This window comes from Antennarius striatus, chromosome 22 (genome assembly GCF_040054535.1).
Source record: "Antennarius striatus isolate MH-2024 chromosome 22, ASM4005453v1, whole genome shotgun sequence".
NCBI lineage: Eukaryota > Metazoa > Chordata > Actinopteri > Lophiiformes > Antennariidae > Antennarius > Antennarius striatus.
In genome coordinates, this window is record NC_090797.1 from 1790918 (window position 1) to 1805742 (window position 14825).

At 45.5% G+C, this 14825-nt stretch overlaps 2 protein-coding genes across 4 annotated transcripts; one reads left to right on the forward strand and one right to left on the reverse strand.

Annotated features, from left to right (window-relative positions):
* The first annotated feature begins 959 nt into the window (after positions 1-959).
* Positions 960-6683, forward strand: LOC137589166 (protein Wnt-7b-like). 2 transcript variants are annotated; one of them, XM_068306712.1, is made up of 4 exons: positions 960-1193; positions 2145-2371; positions 4279-4553; positions 4992-6683. In XM_068306712.1, exons 1-4 carry the CDS (start codon positions 1111-1113, stop codon positions 5469-5471), a joined length of 1065 nt encoding a protein of 354 aa, XP_068162813.1. In that variant the 5' UTR covers positions 960-1110; the 3' UTR covers positions 5472-6683. The 2 variants fall into 2 exon arrangements, with proteins under 2 accessions (XP_068162813.1, XP_068162814.1); XM_068306713.1 differs by having other exon boundaries at positions 960-1183.
* Positions 6684-6822: 139 nt separating this feature from the next.
* atxn10 (ataxin 10) lies at positions 6823-12911 on the reverse strand. Of its 2 annotated transcripts, none has more exons than XM_068306710.1 (11): positions 12772-12911; positions 12241-12426; positions 12026-12111; positions 11821-11917; positions 11579-11743; positions 11409-11489; positions 11052-11205; positions 10827-10944; positions 10559-10737; positions 8647-8710; positions 6823-8145 (listed from the first exon to the last, which is right to left on the reverse strand). In XM_068306710.1, the coding sequence occupies exons 1-11, from the start codon at positions 12903-12905 to the stop codon at positions 8021-8023; spliced, it is 1389 nt and encodes a 462-aa protein (XP_068162811.1). In that variant the 5' UTR covers positions 12906-12911; the 3' UTR covers positions 6823-8020. The 2 variants fall into 2 exon arrangements, with proteins under 2 accessions (XP_068162811.1, XP_068162812.1); XM_068306711.1 differs by having other exon boundaries at positions 8089-8193.
* Positions 12912-14825: the final 1914 nt, after the last annotated feature.

The window sequence follows — 14825 nt, forward strand, 5'->3', positions numbered from 1 at the left end:
TCAGACAGAAAATTTTATGCAGAGGCATCAAACAAAAATTCAACTTCATAGTCATTTATGGAGGGTTATTAACATCCATAACGTGTGTCCAGTCCTCTCAATGAACATGTCCAGGTTGTTTCTGGGAGTTTATGATGTATTGCAAAAAAAACTATCACTTTACTGAGGCTACATAACCAACCTAATAGCAGAGTTCAACATATACTGTCCTGACCTGATTTGACAATCAAACCTGTGTCACATGATAAAGGTGCAGCAGCCAATCAGAAGGAAGTGACGTAGCATCTGACGCAAAACCAAAATATATTATTTGACAATGAAAAGTCTGAAATGACATAAAATCCTTTGCCTATGAGACAATCGATCATTCAAGACCTCAGGTTGTTCTTCTTCTCATCTTTTTTCTCCTTTGTTCACCTTATTTGGTAACGATAACATGAGTTATCTGTAGTTTACAGGGATGAAAATGTGAATTAATTATGAGCGTTTTATGAATTTACTTTTACACTTTTGGTTAAATATTTTCCCCCACTCTGCTGGTCTGACCCCTCCGCCGCCCTGTGCGTCAGGAACTGTGGAATTACGCGCGAACCTCCAGCAAAATACAGAACTGTGAGCGCGATATTGATGATAAAGAGGGAGGTAGAGTGGGAGGTTTGTCCTGGGTGGGGGTGTGGATGCGGGGTTCGGGATTCATCCCAGGGGCTGGAGCGTCGGGGGGCGGTAACTGCCCCCCACCCCCAAACCCTCCACTGATTCCACATCAGTCTCGCTTTTGGAGACGTGAGCGGCGCGCATCGTACCTCCGGACCCCCGTTCGCCCCCACCCCCTCTCTCTCATTCCCCACCCAGTCCTCTATCAGTCCAGGTGGCAGAGCGCGTTTCGGCCGTGGGATGCAGCCTCTCGTCTCCGACCCACGGACTGCGGAGTTTGGAGCCGCCGCAGCGCGCAACGGCTCCAGGAGCTGAGGACGCAAAGAAGACCCGACGCTCATGCGTTTGTTTCCTCCTGGGACTTCAGTTTAGAGGATTTTACCTGTTGACCTTCTTTTTTCTTCCCGTCTGTCGAACCGCAAAGAGAGCAGAACCAGTCGGGTTCAATGCGCAACCATGCTCATCATCTGTTCCCGCAGTGCGCTGCTGTCCATCTACTACCCGCAGATCTTCCTCATCCTCACCAGCGGTAGCTACCTGTAGGTTTCTGATTAACGCACTTGCTTAATTCCGAGCACAATTTGCGGCTCCTAACTTTGACAATGCGCAATTACGCACAGGGAAAATTAAAACAGCTGTTGGTCACAGGTGTGCGCCAAACGGGAAGCAAATCATCTCGGTTTGCCGTTACATTTTCATCTTTTTTTTTGCAGATTTTCTTTTCCTGTCTGATGTGGCAAACAAAAAAAAAAGCTGGAATAATGAAGTCAACCAAAACTGAATCAGGGCGAGTCCGAAACGCGAGCCTGATCATTTATATCCACTATGGAACCACAACAGCTGCTGCTTTTATTCCCATAACAAGAGCAGTTGCGTCATTTCAATTCAAACATTGCGCGTAAATCAAATGGTAATAAATGGAGTCAAGAAAAATAATATCCCCCCACATTTTGACGTGTGCGGAGCTAATGGGAGAACCTGCTCTGGTGGATTTACACATTACACCATAACCGCTCCGTCATTGGAGCAGCTCGTCAGACAAAGGCCGTGATTGGAGCGCAGCATCTGGGAAAGAGTCGCGCTGGAAGGCTCGGAGCGCTGCCTTGAGGTGTAATGAGCTCCTTCTTATGACATTAAAAAAGCCAGGCCCCTCTCGGAGAGGATGATTGCTGCACCATGCATGCCTCTCATTCGTAACATGGGCAGGTCCAGAAACCTAAAATAGCTGTGGTGGTTCATGTTTTCTATTACAAGGAGAGGAAAGAAACACAGAAATGAAGTGGATTTGGACACGATTTGACTATTGTTCCCTTTTATGCGTTAAAAAAATGGTCGTACGACAGGGTGTCGGGTGAGGATGGATGCAGCTGAGTCTCTCACTGCTTGGATTTGGTTTTATACAAGTAACTAAACTGTGTAGAAAAGTTATTTGGTTAAGCAATAATGGATATTTTTTTTAAATCACCCTTATTAATATCCCTTTTACCCAGGGCGCTGTCTTCCGTGGTAGCTCTGGGGGCCAACATCATCTGTAACAAGATTCCGGGACTGGCCCCCCGTCAGAGAGCCCTCTGCCAGAGTCGCCCTGACGCCATCATCGTCATCGGCGAAGGCGCCCAGCTGGGCATCAACGAGTGTCAGTACCAGTTCCGATACGGCCGCTGGAACTGCTCGGCTCTGGGCGAGAGGACCGTCTTCGGACAAGAGCTGAGAGTAGGTCAGTCTGTTTGGAAGTCCGCTTCTTTTTCCGAGTTTTAGAAGTACTTTTCTCAACAATCATTGATAAATTGACTAGAAAACACTTGCAAAGAAGTTACACCTCCCGTTCTAAGATGGACGGGAGGTGTACCTCAGGGCCAGACCTGGTAAATGTTCGACAAGTCTTACTTTTCGGGTAAGACGCGTGTGGCATGGGTAATTCAGCGGAACGCTCGTCATTCTTGACTCTCTGGTCTTTGTCGACGGAAGAAAAGTTGCAGCATCGCTTGACTAAGTGACACGAAAGAAAAGGAATCATCACTACATCGTTTAGACAATGACAAATCCAAAGACGTCCCAAAAAAACCAAATATAGCAAAGACAACGGCACCAGATGGTGCAGAGAACAGTGAATATTATTTTTGGGTTTGCCGTGTCGGTTTCGTATGTATGTGCAGTCAATGTTAAACCAAAACGATACCTAAGAACACGTCTCCCTGGTCTCGGGCAACATTCCTGCCCCTTTCGTTTCTCACAGAAGCCTGTTTCCTCCTAATGTGAGCCTCTTATGTAAATTGTGTTTCAGTCTGAAATGTTTTGTTGCGGTCTCGCTGTGGCTTTGGATCCACGTTTAATCTAGCGGCTCTGGGAGCAATCACTTTCTTCTACACGGGAGACGGAAAGACAGACGTCTGGATGCCTTTTGTTTCTTCTGTCAGAGGAAATGTCTCTCTTCTCTTGTGGTGCGTGAGGGAGTGACACTTGATCTCCTCCTCCGAGTCATTGAATTAGAGTTTTCTGGAAGATTAGATGCGAATAAAAACTCATTTAGCACTTTAATGAGGGTGAAAACACAAATCCTGAGAGTTCAGTCTCGTGGAGTCGCTGCAAAATTGGTTGCAAATAAAAAAGCAACTCAAGCCAGGGCCATACTGCCTCTTGCATCGCCTGTGCACCCTCCACCACTTCTTTCGATAGACCTGCTGGGCCTGTGCGCTCATTAAGCGTTGAGAAAGACCAGGGAGATTCATGCTTACCACTAATTGAAGTCAGCTCCTGTAGCTGGATGGCAACAATGGAGCCCTGCATGCCCCGCCGTACAATCCAAACAAATCACAGCGTGGGGAGATGGCTGTTTGGCCATCGCATGCGCCTTGATGCCTTGAGAAATGCTAAGCATACCACGGATCCGAGAGGGTCGCGGGATTTCGCCTTGATGAGAGACGACTTTAGTTTGTTTTGAGTTATGGTCCGGGTGAACCGCAGACTCGATCGCCTCGTCGAGCCAGTTTGTCAGGTTGGAGGGAAGCCATTAGAATCGCCTCTGCGAGAGACGCCACGCATTAATAATAGTGAGGGCTGTGAAGAGCGGCGGGCCGAGCGTTACCCTGATTGCAGCTGGAGGGTATCCCGTTACAAGACGGAGTGCCAATAAATTCATTTTCCCCTTCGTGCCATAAATATAAAATGTGTTTATTCTCAAATTCAGATTGTGACACACAAAAGCTTGGAAACGGGAACATCTCAGTTAAGCCCGGCCACAGATTATTTCAACATGCAACACAGTCGTATCATTTTCTGCAATAACGTGCAGCGCCTGAGACGGACACACAACGATACTTAAGCCGCGTGAGAAATCCCATTGACGGAAAAGTTCAAGATGCCACGTCTGTCGTCTTCAAGAGCCTAATCGCTGTCAAAAGTCGACAAAGACTCTGAAATCAGTTGTTTCAGATTGTTGGCATGTCTGGAACAAAGTCGTGCAACAGTATTCTATTTTTGGTTGCAGAAACATTCAGTAGTTTGAACGAAACTCATACTTCTACGTGCTCTGTCTCCTAATCAATAATTACGTTATTTTTAATATGATCAACACCATTAGACTGCTGATTGGTTGGATTATCAATCGTCTCTTCTTCTCTTTAGGTAGCAGGGAGGCTGCATTCACTTACGCCATCACCGCGGCTGGAGTTGCCCACGCGGTGACGACAGCTTGCAGTCAGGGCAATCTCAGCCAATGCGGCTGCGACCGCGAGAAGCAAGGTTACCATGACTACCAAGAGGAAGGCTGGAAGTGGGGCGGCTGCTCGGCCGACGTCAAGTACGGCGTGGAGTTCTCGCGGCGATTCGTAGATGCCCGTGAGATCAAGAAAAATGCGCGACGGCTGATGAACCTGCACAACAACGAGGCGGGGCGGAAGGTAATGATTCAGATGCTCAGAAATGAGGTCGTTGAGATCAAGCTGAGCCACACGGCCAAGACTTCCACCTGTCAATACTGCTGTCTCAGGATATTTGCATGACAGTATAATATAAATTTGTCTCAGACCACAATGAAATCCTATACACGTATGGTTGCACAGCGGCTCTGGTCAGTTTTCTCGGGCGGTCACGCCATCGTGAGGTCTGACGAAAGGTAAAGTTAATCTGAAACCACAGTCATGGGGTATGATTTATTTTCCCCAGGTTCCTGACATAAAGTTGGCGCTGTTTGGTGCGCTGAGTCTCGGCAAAAAGCCCCAATTTCAAAAACTCTGCACAGGGTCCAGTTGAGATAGTCTTTCGAATCCAAACAAGGTGCACACACATGTATTTAACATTTTTATGCAACCATCCTCAATTTCTTGTCTCCGTGTCAGATTCTAGAGGAGAGGATGAAGCTGGAATGCAAGTGTCACGGCGTTTCTGGTTCCTGCACCACCAAGACCTGCTGGATCACCCTCCCCCAGTTTCGAGAGATCGGCTATCTTCTGAAGGAACGCTACAGTGACGCGGTTCAGGTGGAGCCGGTCCGGGCCTCGCGGCTCCGCCAGCCCTCCTTCCTGCGCCTCAAAGAGGCCCGGGGCTACCAGAAGCCCACGGACACGGACCTGGTCTACCTGGAGCGTTCGCCCAACTACTGCGAGGAGGACACGGCCACGGGCAGCACGGGGACGCGGGGCAGGCTGTGCAACGGCACCTCCACCCACACGGACAGCTGTAACGTGATGTGCTGCGGCCGGGGCTACAACACGCACCACTACACACGCGTGTGGCAGTGCAACTGCAAGTTCCACTGGTGCTGCTTTGTCAAATGCAACACCTGCAGCGAGAAGACAGAAGTTTTCACCTGCAAGTAAGGAAGGAAGGAAGGAAGGACTGCGGACGAGCGAAAGATGGTTCCAGTAAAGTGGAATTTGACGTGAAGGACTTGCAAGTATTTATTCGACAATTTGCACATTTTTACATCCTATTTTGAGAGGAAAAAGCGGACACGAGGGTGGGAGAATGTCGGAAGGGAAAAGAGACAAGAAGTGAATTGCAGGTGAAAAGATTTAATTTTTTTTTTTGCCTCTGGTTAACAAAAACTATTTGAAGATGGCATCTTGCAAAGATGCCGTCCTGCATGAAGAGGAAACAACAAAAGGCTCCTTTCCAAGGAAAAGACTTAAACGCTAACTGGACAGTGGAATACCTTTAACTGTACGCTCACACTGTATTCTGTTTGAACACTGAATATTAAACGAAGTTATTTATGTAAAATAATCTCTCAAACCTAAATTTCAGATGGATTTTACATCTTTCCTCTCTTACGATCTTTGATTGCTACTGATAAAGAGTTGGGAGTGACCAATTTAGTCATGCGGAACCACTTTTCCAGCTGAATCCTGTGCTATTTCATCTCTTTTATCCGTTACCAGTTGTCCACGGCATCTTTTTTTCCGTAGATTGGTTTTTATTTTGCACTCACATAGTCTTGTTTTGTTCTCTTTTCCACGGGGTACCGTTCATGAAAGGTTGTGCTCTCTCACGGACAAACCCCGAACCCAGAGACCCTTTGTTGCACCACAAGCCAAAGAGGCAGAAAATATTCCCAAACTATTTTAAGCACCCAACTTGTCCGTTCCGAATGGCACTTTCCATTCCGGCCGCTTTCGGTGTTTTGTTTTCGGAGGGCTTGTGACTTTGGAGAAAAGCGAGTAAGCCTCACTGGAGCTCCATAGAGGTGCAATCAGGTTCAGAAACATCCAACATTCCCATGAACTGCAGAGATGTGGAATTCCACATGATGGCCTCTGCTTACACAAGGCCTTCCAGCGTGGTTTAGGCCTGCATGGGTGGATGGCATGTGCCCTAACCACACAGAAGGGGGTACGAGAGGATCAAAGGTCTCCAAGCTATTTTTGGACCGAACCCTTAATGTATCCACAAATGTTTATTTAGGCTTTATATAACTTACACAACAATTTGAAGAGTATATTTTTATATGAGGAACGTGGCACTTTATGTCATTTTTAGATGGAAAAGGAAGTTACTATTTACAAGTGTTTTCTAATGTCGTTGTTTTCAGACTTGAGAGCTATAAATTATTTGGAATTTATGTGTTTTGATCAAATTTGTTGTAATTAATCCACCTGTTTTAACAAGATAGCCCAGATTGTCCGTCTCGATAGGATCCTTAGCAATCAAGTGTCTGGAAGTTAAAGGAAATAATGAAGAAACCACTGTTTATTTGCTGACATGGTGAATTGGAAGCTTCGCAGACCAACTAGCTACGCAGCTTTGACGGGACGGGTCTTTTTGAAGCTTCTCGCATCCTAAAATCACCGGTCGCTGCTTGGGATAAAACCTAATATGAGTTTCTTTACTTGTTCTGTGGCTAAATAAAAGTCTGCATCACTTACAAACATGGACTGTTGTATTTTCTCCTTTTCTACCAATAAAATTTGAGCATCTTTTGTTAAGGCCTCTTGAGTTTTATGTCGGATGTAGTTTTTGTTAGCTTCCTGAACCCCGAACAGAGTTCTCCTTTGATGTAGACCAGTAGAACCAGAATCCAGTCGCTGGCGGTGGAATAAAACGCTGATATGGGAAACAAACCTGGACGGATGCTAATGTGCTGGGAGGTGAACGGCCGGCCGCGGCAGTGCCACCTCATTCAAGCCCGGCTGACTCGCACAGCCTTCTTTCCTGTGGGCCTGAAAAGCATTGCAGCCAGCCAGTCGAGCGCGAGTAAACGGCTGTTTTGTTAGCCGTCTGAAATCCCGGGGACCGGAACCGCATAAGCTCCCTCGACTATGCCGGCGGATTGAGGGGCGAGTCCAGCCGATTGTTTCGATACATTTTGTCATTAAAAATCAGAGGCAGAGCAAACAGGGTGGAGCAGGGTGTGGGCCGGGCGGTAAAGCGCCGCATTGTTGAGGTGTCAGAACCGGTCAGCTTATCCAGCAACGGGAGGAGCAGGGAGGGATGTCATTCTGCTAATGCTTCGGGTTTCATTCACTCGCTCAATCTTCGGACCGGTGCGGTTCAGTAAACCCTCGCGCGTTGTCTTGTGGTCCAGAATCGTTGGTCCGCTCGCAAACACAAGGGAAGTTCAAATCCAGAGCGAGAGAGGAGGTCGTTGGGAGCTTAAAGATGATGATGCGTGACGGAATCCCGATAGCCTTCGAGCTTCGATGGTACTATCCAGTATGATAATAAAACTCATGACTCATGACAAATCTCACACAAAACTTGTGCTTCAGTTAGTTTTAGAATGTAAATTTAACTCGGTAAGGCAGCGTGGGTCAATTGCATCGAGCTCCGGGAGTCACCGTGGATCAGGGTTCAAATCCCAGGTTTTCAACTGTCTCTCTCCTTTGGTTTGAGGAACCAGGTTCCGCCTCGATGCTCCACCTGGAACCCTTTACTCCCTGAATGCTGAGCAGTCGGCGGCGGCGCCGCGGGGCTCCAAGGCGGCGACCACTTCCTGGTTCTGTTGGTTTTTCTCCAGGAGGTTCCTGATGGCCAAGATGGCCCATTGGGTGATGACTGCCAGCGTCCAGTTAGGGACAGTAAGAGATATTTACTCAGAGAAAACTTCATGAAGTTCAAAAAAGTTATGAATTAAAGTTAATAACTTAAATAAAAAATTTATTGACAGAAAACGTCCTCCAATCAGGAGAGAGGAAAAGTCCTTCAAGCTCATTACGAAGCGCTTTTGGGTTTATTGCGGCACCGTTATGGGGGCAAAAACTATCAGCACTGATTTAATTTCATCATTAATCAGCCGCCGACAATGTCAACCAATCAGGTGAGTGGCTGTGAGATGTTACGTATCAATAGGTGTTGAAATCTCTTTGAAAACCAGTCAAAGCTCCAAACGGCGATTATTCCTGGCTGGGAACCCCCCAGACTTGCTGCTCGGACATGCCAACAATAACCAAAATTACTTTAAGGAAAAAAAAAAAAAAAAAAAAAACCTTGACGGATGCGCGTAAACAGAGACGCACGCGTTTTACCAGACCATCAAGTGGTGTTAACAAAGGATACACGGGTTGTTGCTGTCCACGTTGCAGTTGTCCAGGATGAGGGGGATGCCGTCCAGGTCTCGCACCTGGGGAAACAATTAGAGGTGCGCTGATTTAACGCTGATTTAAGGCGTTACACTAGTAATAAAAGCAACAATGGGCTTTGTTTGTGCAGGATTCAGCAGAGAACGGCGCGTCCCTTACATCCACGACAGAGCAGCCGTGCGGTTGCGGGTTAGATTAAGGCCGTCACAACAGGCCGGTCTGCTTTCTGTCACGCGTTTGATTCCATTGGCCTCGTCTCGGTCTTTGTTTGCTGTTGCCTTCCCGTTGCCATTGCGGTTTCCTTCTGAACATACAAACTGCACGACAACACCAAAACGCATTGTGTCGTTTTTGTGCCGTCCGGCACGAGCGCTCGCTGCGTTTTTCCCCACGTCCAGAGCGATTGTCTGGAGTTGCTTACGTTGACGTCCAAACCAATAACGGGATGAAATAACGAGCGACTGGACACCGACTCAAGTCCAGCACATCTTAAATTACCATCTTTCCCAAAGGTGAACAGAATGACATTGGTTTACTGGAAGGGTTCTTAGTGGAAACAGATACGGGGTGATTTCTGACCACTGACAGACCACAGATCAGCATCCATAAATACGAGAGAGGGGCCGTCTGAGGGTGGCCATCCCACAAGCATTCCACAAATCCGTTTCCATTAAGTCGGACTGGGTCTATAACGTGCTGCAGAGAGAGGCCAACTTTCCCTATGTGCTTTATCTTATAGTCAGCGCCTCACAAGCTGCTGACAGGTGGCGGAGGAAGAAAACTAATAAAATCTGCCAAGAGAGGGAGAGAAGGTTTCACATTTTAGTGTAAAACGCTGTTGTGTTGCAGGAACGCCCGGCCTCTGGTTACTCATCTGCAGGCCTCAGAGGGTTACGTGGTTTGGTAGTGTTCAGTTTAAAAACGATCACTCAGTCCGTCAAAGGGAGACGGGCGGGGCCACTTGGACCTCTTCTTGACCTTTAACCCCACTGTGTCGGAGAGAATCGATGGGAACTAAACGTAAGGCGTAAATAAGGATAACAGTCAGTAACAATCCAATTTTCAGGACTAAATGTATTTTCCTTTCTCTCTCCAAACTTCATATTATACTCCTTTTAATTAATTTCACACAGCTGCCAGATGTCCAACCGCAGATCAGTCTGTCCCAAAACTGATCCGTGGTTCTTAATGTCTTCTGTCAAACGTTCTGTTTGTCTGGGATGGCCATTAAATATTAATGAGCTCTCTCTATCAACGCCTGCGACACGCCCCCATTGATGCGCCGCCGTGGCAACAAGCTATTTAACCCTGAATTGGTGCAACGAGTTGCTTCTCATTTCTTAAACAACCATGTCGACAGACGCATCCTGTGGTCGAGGAAAAGACGTTGGTCTATTAGAGGAGGGTCAAATCATCAGCCTGCATCAGGCGGAGAAAACTGAGAGGGCAGAAACTATTAAGAACTGTCAAACTGGATTAAAAACTGATTGATTATGGGAACCTATGGTCTCTGAGAAATGAACTCTGCAGCGATGGAAGGTGGTCGTGTGTCCTGACAAGTCCAGACTCCGTCATCAATGTGAGATTTAGGTGAAACATTAATGCAACACTGGACGGAAATAAATCTTGTGACACCGCAGAAGCTTATGAAACAATGACCCAGCGAATATTTGAAAAAAACTTGTTTTTCATAATAGGACCCACTTAAATATTAAATGTTATTAAGTAAAAGCAGATCATCATCACAAATTTCCTGTTTATTGAAAGGTCAGTGGAATATCTATATTTTCTTGACCTTCTTTCAAGATATTTTACCCGATTTCCCTTCTATCAGCATTTATTGTGGCCATTTTATCCATCATCCATCCATCCATCCATCCGTCCCTGACCTTGTTCTGGTTGCTGGCGTTGCCGTGACACAGGTTTCCTATCAGCCTGATCAGGTGGGCTTTGAAGTTGATGACAGGAGAACGGAATGAAGAGTCTTCATCAGAGGAAGAGAAGTTCTGTGCAGCGCTGAAAACATTACTGTTGGCCTTCCCGACGGCGTGAACCTGCTCCAGGAGCTCTGCAGGAATGATGTCAGGGGTGTTAGCGACTACCGACATGTTCACAAACTGAAGCTGGTCAGAGAAGAGATCGGCTTGTTCCGTTTACCAACAGTCGTCTTCAGGAGGTCGGGGTCGTTCTGTAGGAACATGAACTGCCCGAGGTCGGAGGTCATCTCACACAGGATGTCCAGCTGAAGTGTCACCGTCTGCGCCTTGAGCAGGACCTACAGGGTCACCAGGAGGGAGGATGTCAGGCCTGACAGGGGCCTCCTAAACGCACCTCCTCTACCGTTCAGGCATAGAGACGATCCATTGGTCGGGTTCGCTTCACCTCCTCACTGGAGGCGGAGTCAGTGGCGAGCATCAGCACATCTCCGCAGTCTTTCCGGAAGGAATCGGACAGGAAGGCAGCCACGTTGCGATGGACACCGCAACGGTTCGGGTCTTCTGTCAACTGGGCAAGAATCAGCTCCAATAGGGAGACTCTGAAAAACATGTGACACGTCTGTCAGAGTGTTTCAGAACAGATTCGCTAATTCAGCTTCACCTGTGACATCAGAGAAGAATTTTTAATAATGTACTGATGGAGGTGTGTGAATGTAAAGAAGTCAGAAGCCCGTCTTGACATTTAAGCTCATGTCTGAGATAAACATCTGAACTGATGATCTATATGTCCTAGATTAGGTACCTTTCCAGGTGAGGCATCCCACAGTACATCCTCTTCACCAGAGTTGGAGAGTTAAAGAAATGCGTGGTAGCAATGAGAATCCTGTAAGCAAATAAATAAGAGAAAAAAGTTATAATATCTGCTACATCATCTCATCATAACTGCTTCCCACAACATAAACTCGTGCTCACGTCCAGTCCAGGTCGGGATGGGTGCGACAGAGCTCCATCACCCTGAGCGCCACCGGGATGTTCTGTGACTCACACAGCTGCTCTACCTTGGCTTCATCCAGACACGTGTGGAGAACCATAGTGGTGTAGTTCACGGCCTTATCATCAGCAACAGCTAGCAGCTGCCTGTGGAAACGTACACGTTAGAAATCCTGACACAGGTGAATGGAGACGTAAAGACAGGACTGCGACCGGAAACTTACAGAAAAAGAGTTGGAAAACTCTGCTGCCAAATATCATCTTTACATTTTTGATTTCCCACCGCTACGTTCCCCAGAAACTGGATCCCACAACGAAGAGCTGGACCACGGGTGAGAATTAAAAAATAAGGAAAATACACATTAAAAGACGGCCAGAAACAAACTGTTATAGTCTAAGTAATGATTAATTACCTAAATGTAGACTTACGTTCAAATATAACACCTCTTTTGTCCGCCTTTGAGGACAGAAGGAAGCTCAGGATTTTAACAGACACACCAATGAAGCCAAGCCTCCTAAAAGAGACAATTATATTCTTAATTTGTGCTTTTTCCTTTCATTACATCTGTATGTATTGAACTTGTAAAGAAAGCGTGAACACATCCTGACAAAGCACACACAATCCTGGCTGAGACTGGAGCTACCTGAGCAGCTTCTGGTTCCGGGGGTTCTGGATGCAGGAGTTCCTCTGGGCCCTGAAGGACTCAGCGGTCAGCTGCAGGGAGACAGACAGCTGGTCCTGATCCTCAACGCTGGTGGAGTGAAGACCATCACACAATCCAGACAGGAACTCAAACAGACTGGAGAAGGTCTCGTCGTCCACGGCATCTCTGGGAGAAAACAGGAGGAGGGCAGCGTGGATTAATAATCCCTTATTTAGGGAAAAGGAGAGATCCTGGACACTCTTTAGCTAACAGCTAATAAAACAAGTGGGTTAAATGAGCAGGTATATTAAAGGGTATTGTCGGAGGTAGCTCCTTTATGGCTAGGTAGCTAAAAGAACTTCAACCCAGCTGTTTAAATCGTCTAAAGTGACAATAATGTCATCATTAGTAAACAATCACTATTCTTCTTATTGACTGTGTTGTTAGCTGGATTTCAGACTAGCTTATTAAGCTAACATCTGCCGTTTCCATTTAAAACGTGACGTAACGTCAAATAACTTTTATCCAAACCTGCTTTTTTCTTCCTTTAACGCAGCCGTGAATGTTTTTAAAGTCTGCAGGTGTTCCGCTTTGCAGCGCTTTTCCTTTAAAACTCCAGCTAAAACAGCAGAGTTCTCCAGGACGCTGCTGGGAGAAGCTGCCATGTTTGTTTTCAGAGCACCCGCGTGGGGCGGGACATCCGGAGAAAGTCCACACGCTATTGGTTCAATCCAACACGTGGGCGGAGTCGCAGCCGGTGCTGCTGTTTTTGAATTATTAATGAGCAACGAAGACTTGAGCAAAAATTAGTATTTATACTCATATAATGTATGAATATGGGTATATATTACATATACACTCATATTTATATAAATATTAATTTAAATATTCGTATGTATTCATATTCATATGAATATAAGCATTTATATTTATACTCATATACGCATTTACCGAAATACGGACAATTACGAAGCTTTAAATTTACATATTATTTTATCAACATATAAATTTTAATGTATTATTACTGTGCAGTTCTTTTTAAAATTAATTTTATTGTCTAGTTTGGTCCAGGATTCATTTCCCTGTGATTAATCCTCCATCCAGCTGCTTTCTGATGAAAACCCAACTAACAAACAAATAATCTCGTTGAGACATAATCTACTTGGTGAGATAATAACGTTATTCTTGTCATCCTTCCATGAAAAAGAAAATTTATTTTTTTGAATGATGATCTGGGCCTCTAATCCCTATATTGCATGTTTTATATAAATAAATTTGGCTATAGTTTGCTTATGCTATAGCCTACATTCATCATGAGTTCAGGATCAGACGTTTGAGAGCTCCTGTTACACTTATTTTATATAATTACACCCACTGTGCACCCATACTTATAGAATATTAACATCCATTAATTTGTGAAATAGATGTGCTGGACATGCAGGAGGGTGCAGCTGCATTCACATCTGACATCCATTCACATGAGGAGAGTTTGTGGGACAACGGTAACACCACCACAACAAAGCCTCAGGGCAAAGCCTTTGGGGTTTCCACCCCGAGTGGCAAATTAATGATTCCGGGATTCTTCACTGTGTTCATGCCCCTTATGTTTTCACTAGCCTGGCCCAGCACAGAGGTGGTTAAAGGCAGGTCGATGTGGAAGAGAGTCGATTATAGGTGGTAAGAATTATCCACCTCAAGCAATTTGTTAGATTTATGACGAGGTATATGAATATCCAAACATTCCCGCAGTATAGGAGTCCCATTATTCATTCTAGAAGTATCCACAAGGTGGGATCTAAAGTAAACATGAGATCCTACCATAATTCTACACAAACACACATCCCTCATTCGTCCAAAGGGGGGCGATAAAAGCTGTACACAGAAGGTTCACAATTACAACAAGAAACCATTTACTGAAAGCTTGAATTAATTGGAAACAGTATTTATATATATGTGCTGAAATTTATTAAAGATTTTAAAAGCAGAACATCATCTTTTTTTTAACTCATATAATTTTGTATTTTACACCTCAATTATTGCTTTCAAATCAGATATTTTGGAATTCTATTAAGATTAATTAAACAAATGAACGGAAACGATATGTAATAATAGAAAGATCAAAGAGAGAGTAGATGACGTAAAACATCAAAGACCTGAAAGACATCGAAGACACGCATCTGAGCTTATATTCTAGAAAGGAAGTCACCATCCTTCTTGAGATGTTCGGAGGCGGAGATGTTCGAAGTCGGCATAGAATAGAACCTCAAGATTCTCATATCTTGATCACTAGAGCCGGAGATATGCCGACCCGCGAAATAGAGAGGTTAAATGTTTTGAGGGGTGAGCCCACGATCATTTTTCGTGAAGCTTATCGACCAGTTTGGTCAAACCCTGCTGCTTATCGGCGAAGAACTTAGAATCCTTTGTGTGCAGTTTGTATGTTTGTGGACCACTGGAGATGTCGGGGGGGGAATTATTCTTTATTTTTTAAAAATTTGGAATTCTCTTTATATATCAATGGAGCAGCAGACATGTCTGTAGACGACATCCTGCTGTTACGTGCAAATCGACAGCTGCCCCAGCCA

Excerpts from the sequence above, each read along its gene's own strand:
- LOC137589166 (XM_068306712.1), top strand. The coding sequence starts at position 1,111 with ATGCTCATCATCTGTTCCCGCAGTGCGCTGCTGTCCATCTACTACCCG. Across the intron at positions 2,372-4,278 it reads CGGACAAGAGCTGAGAGTAG|GTAGCAGGGAGGCTGCATTC; the intron begins GTCAGTCTGTTT and ends TCTTCTCTTTAG. Across the intron at positions 4,554-4,991 it reads ACAACGAGGCGGGGCGGAAG|ATTCTAGAGGAGAGGATGAA; the intron begins GTAATGATTCAG and ends TCTCCGTGTCAG.
- atxn10 (XM_068306710.1), bottom strand. The coding sequence starts at position 12,905 with ATGGCAGCTTCTCCCAGCAGCGTCCTGGAGAACTCTGCTGTTTTAGCT. Across the intron at positions 12,427-12,771 it reads TTAAAGGAAGAAAAAAGCAG|AGATGCCGTGGACGACGAGA; the intron begins GTTTGGATAAAA and ends GTTTTCTCCCAG. Across the intron at positions 11,744-11,820 it reads AGTTTTCCAACTCTTTTTCT|GCAGCTGCTAGCTGTTGCTG; the intron begins GTAAGTTTCCGG and ends ACGTTTCCACAG.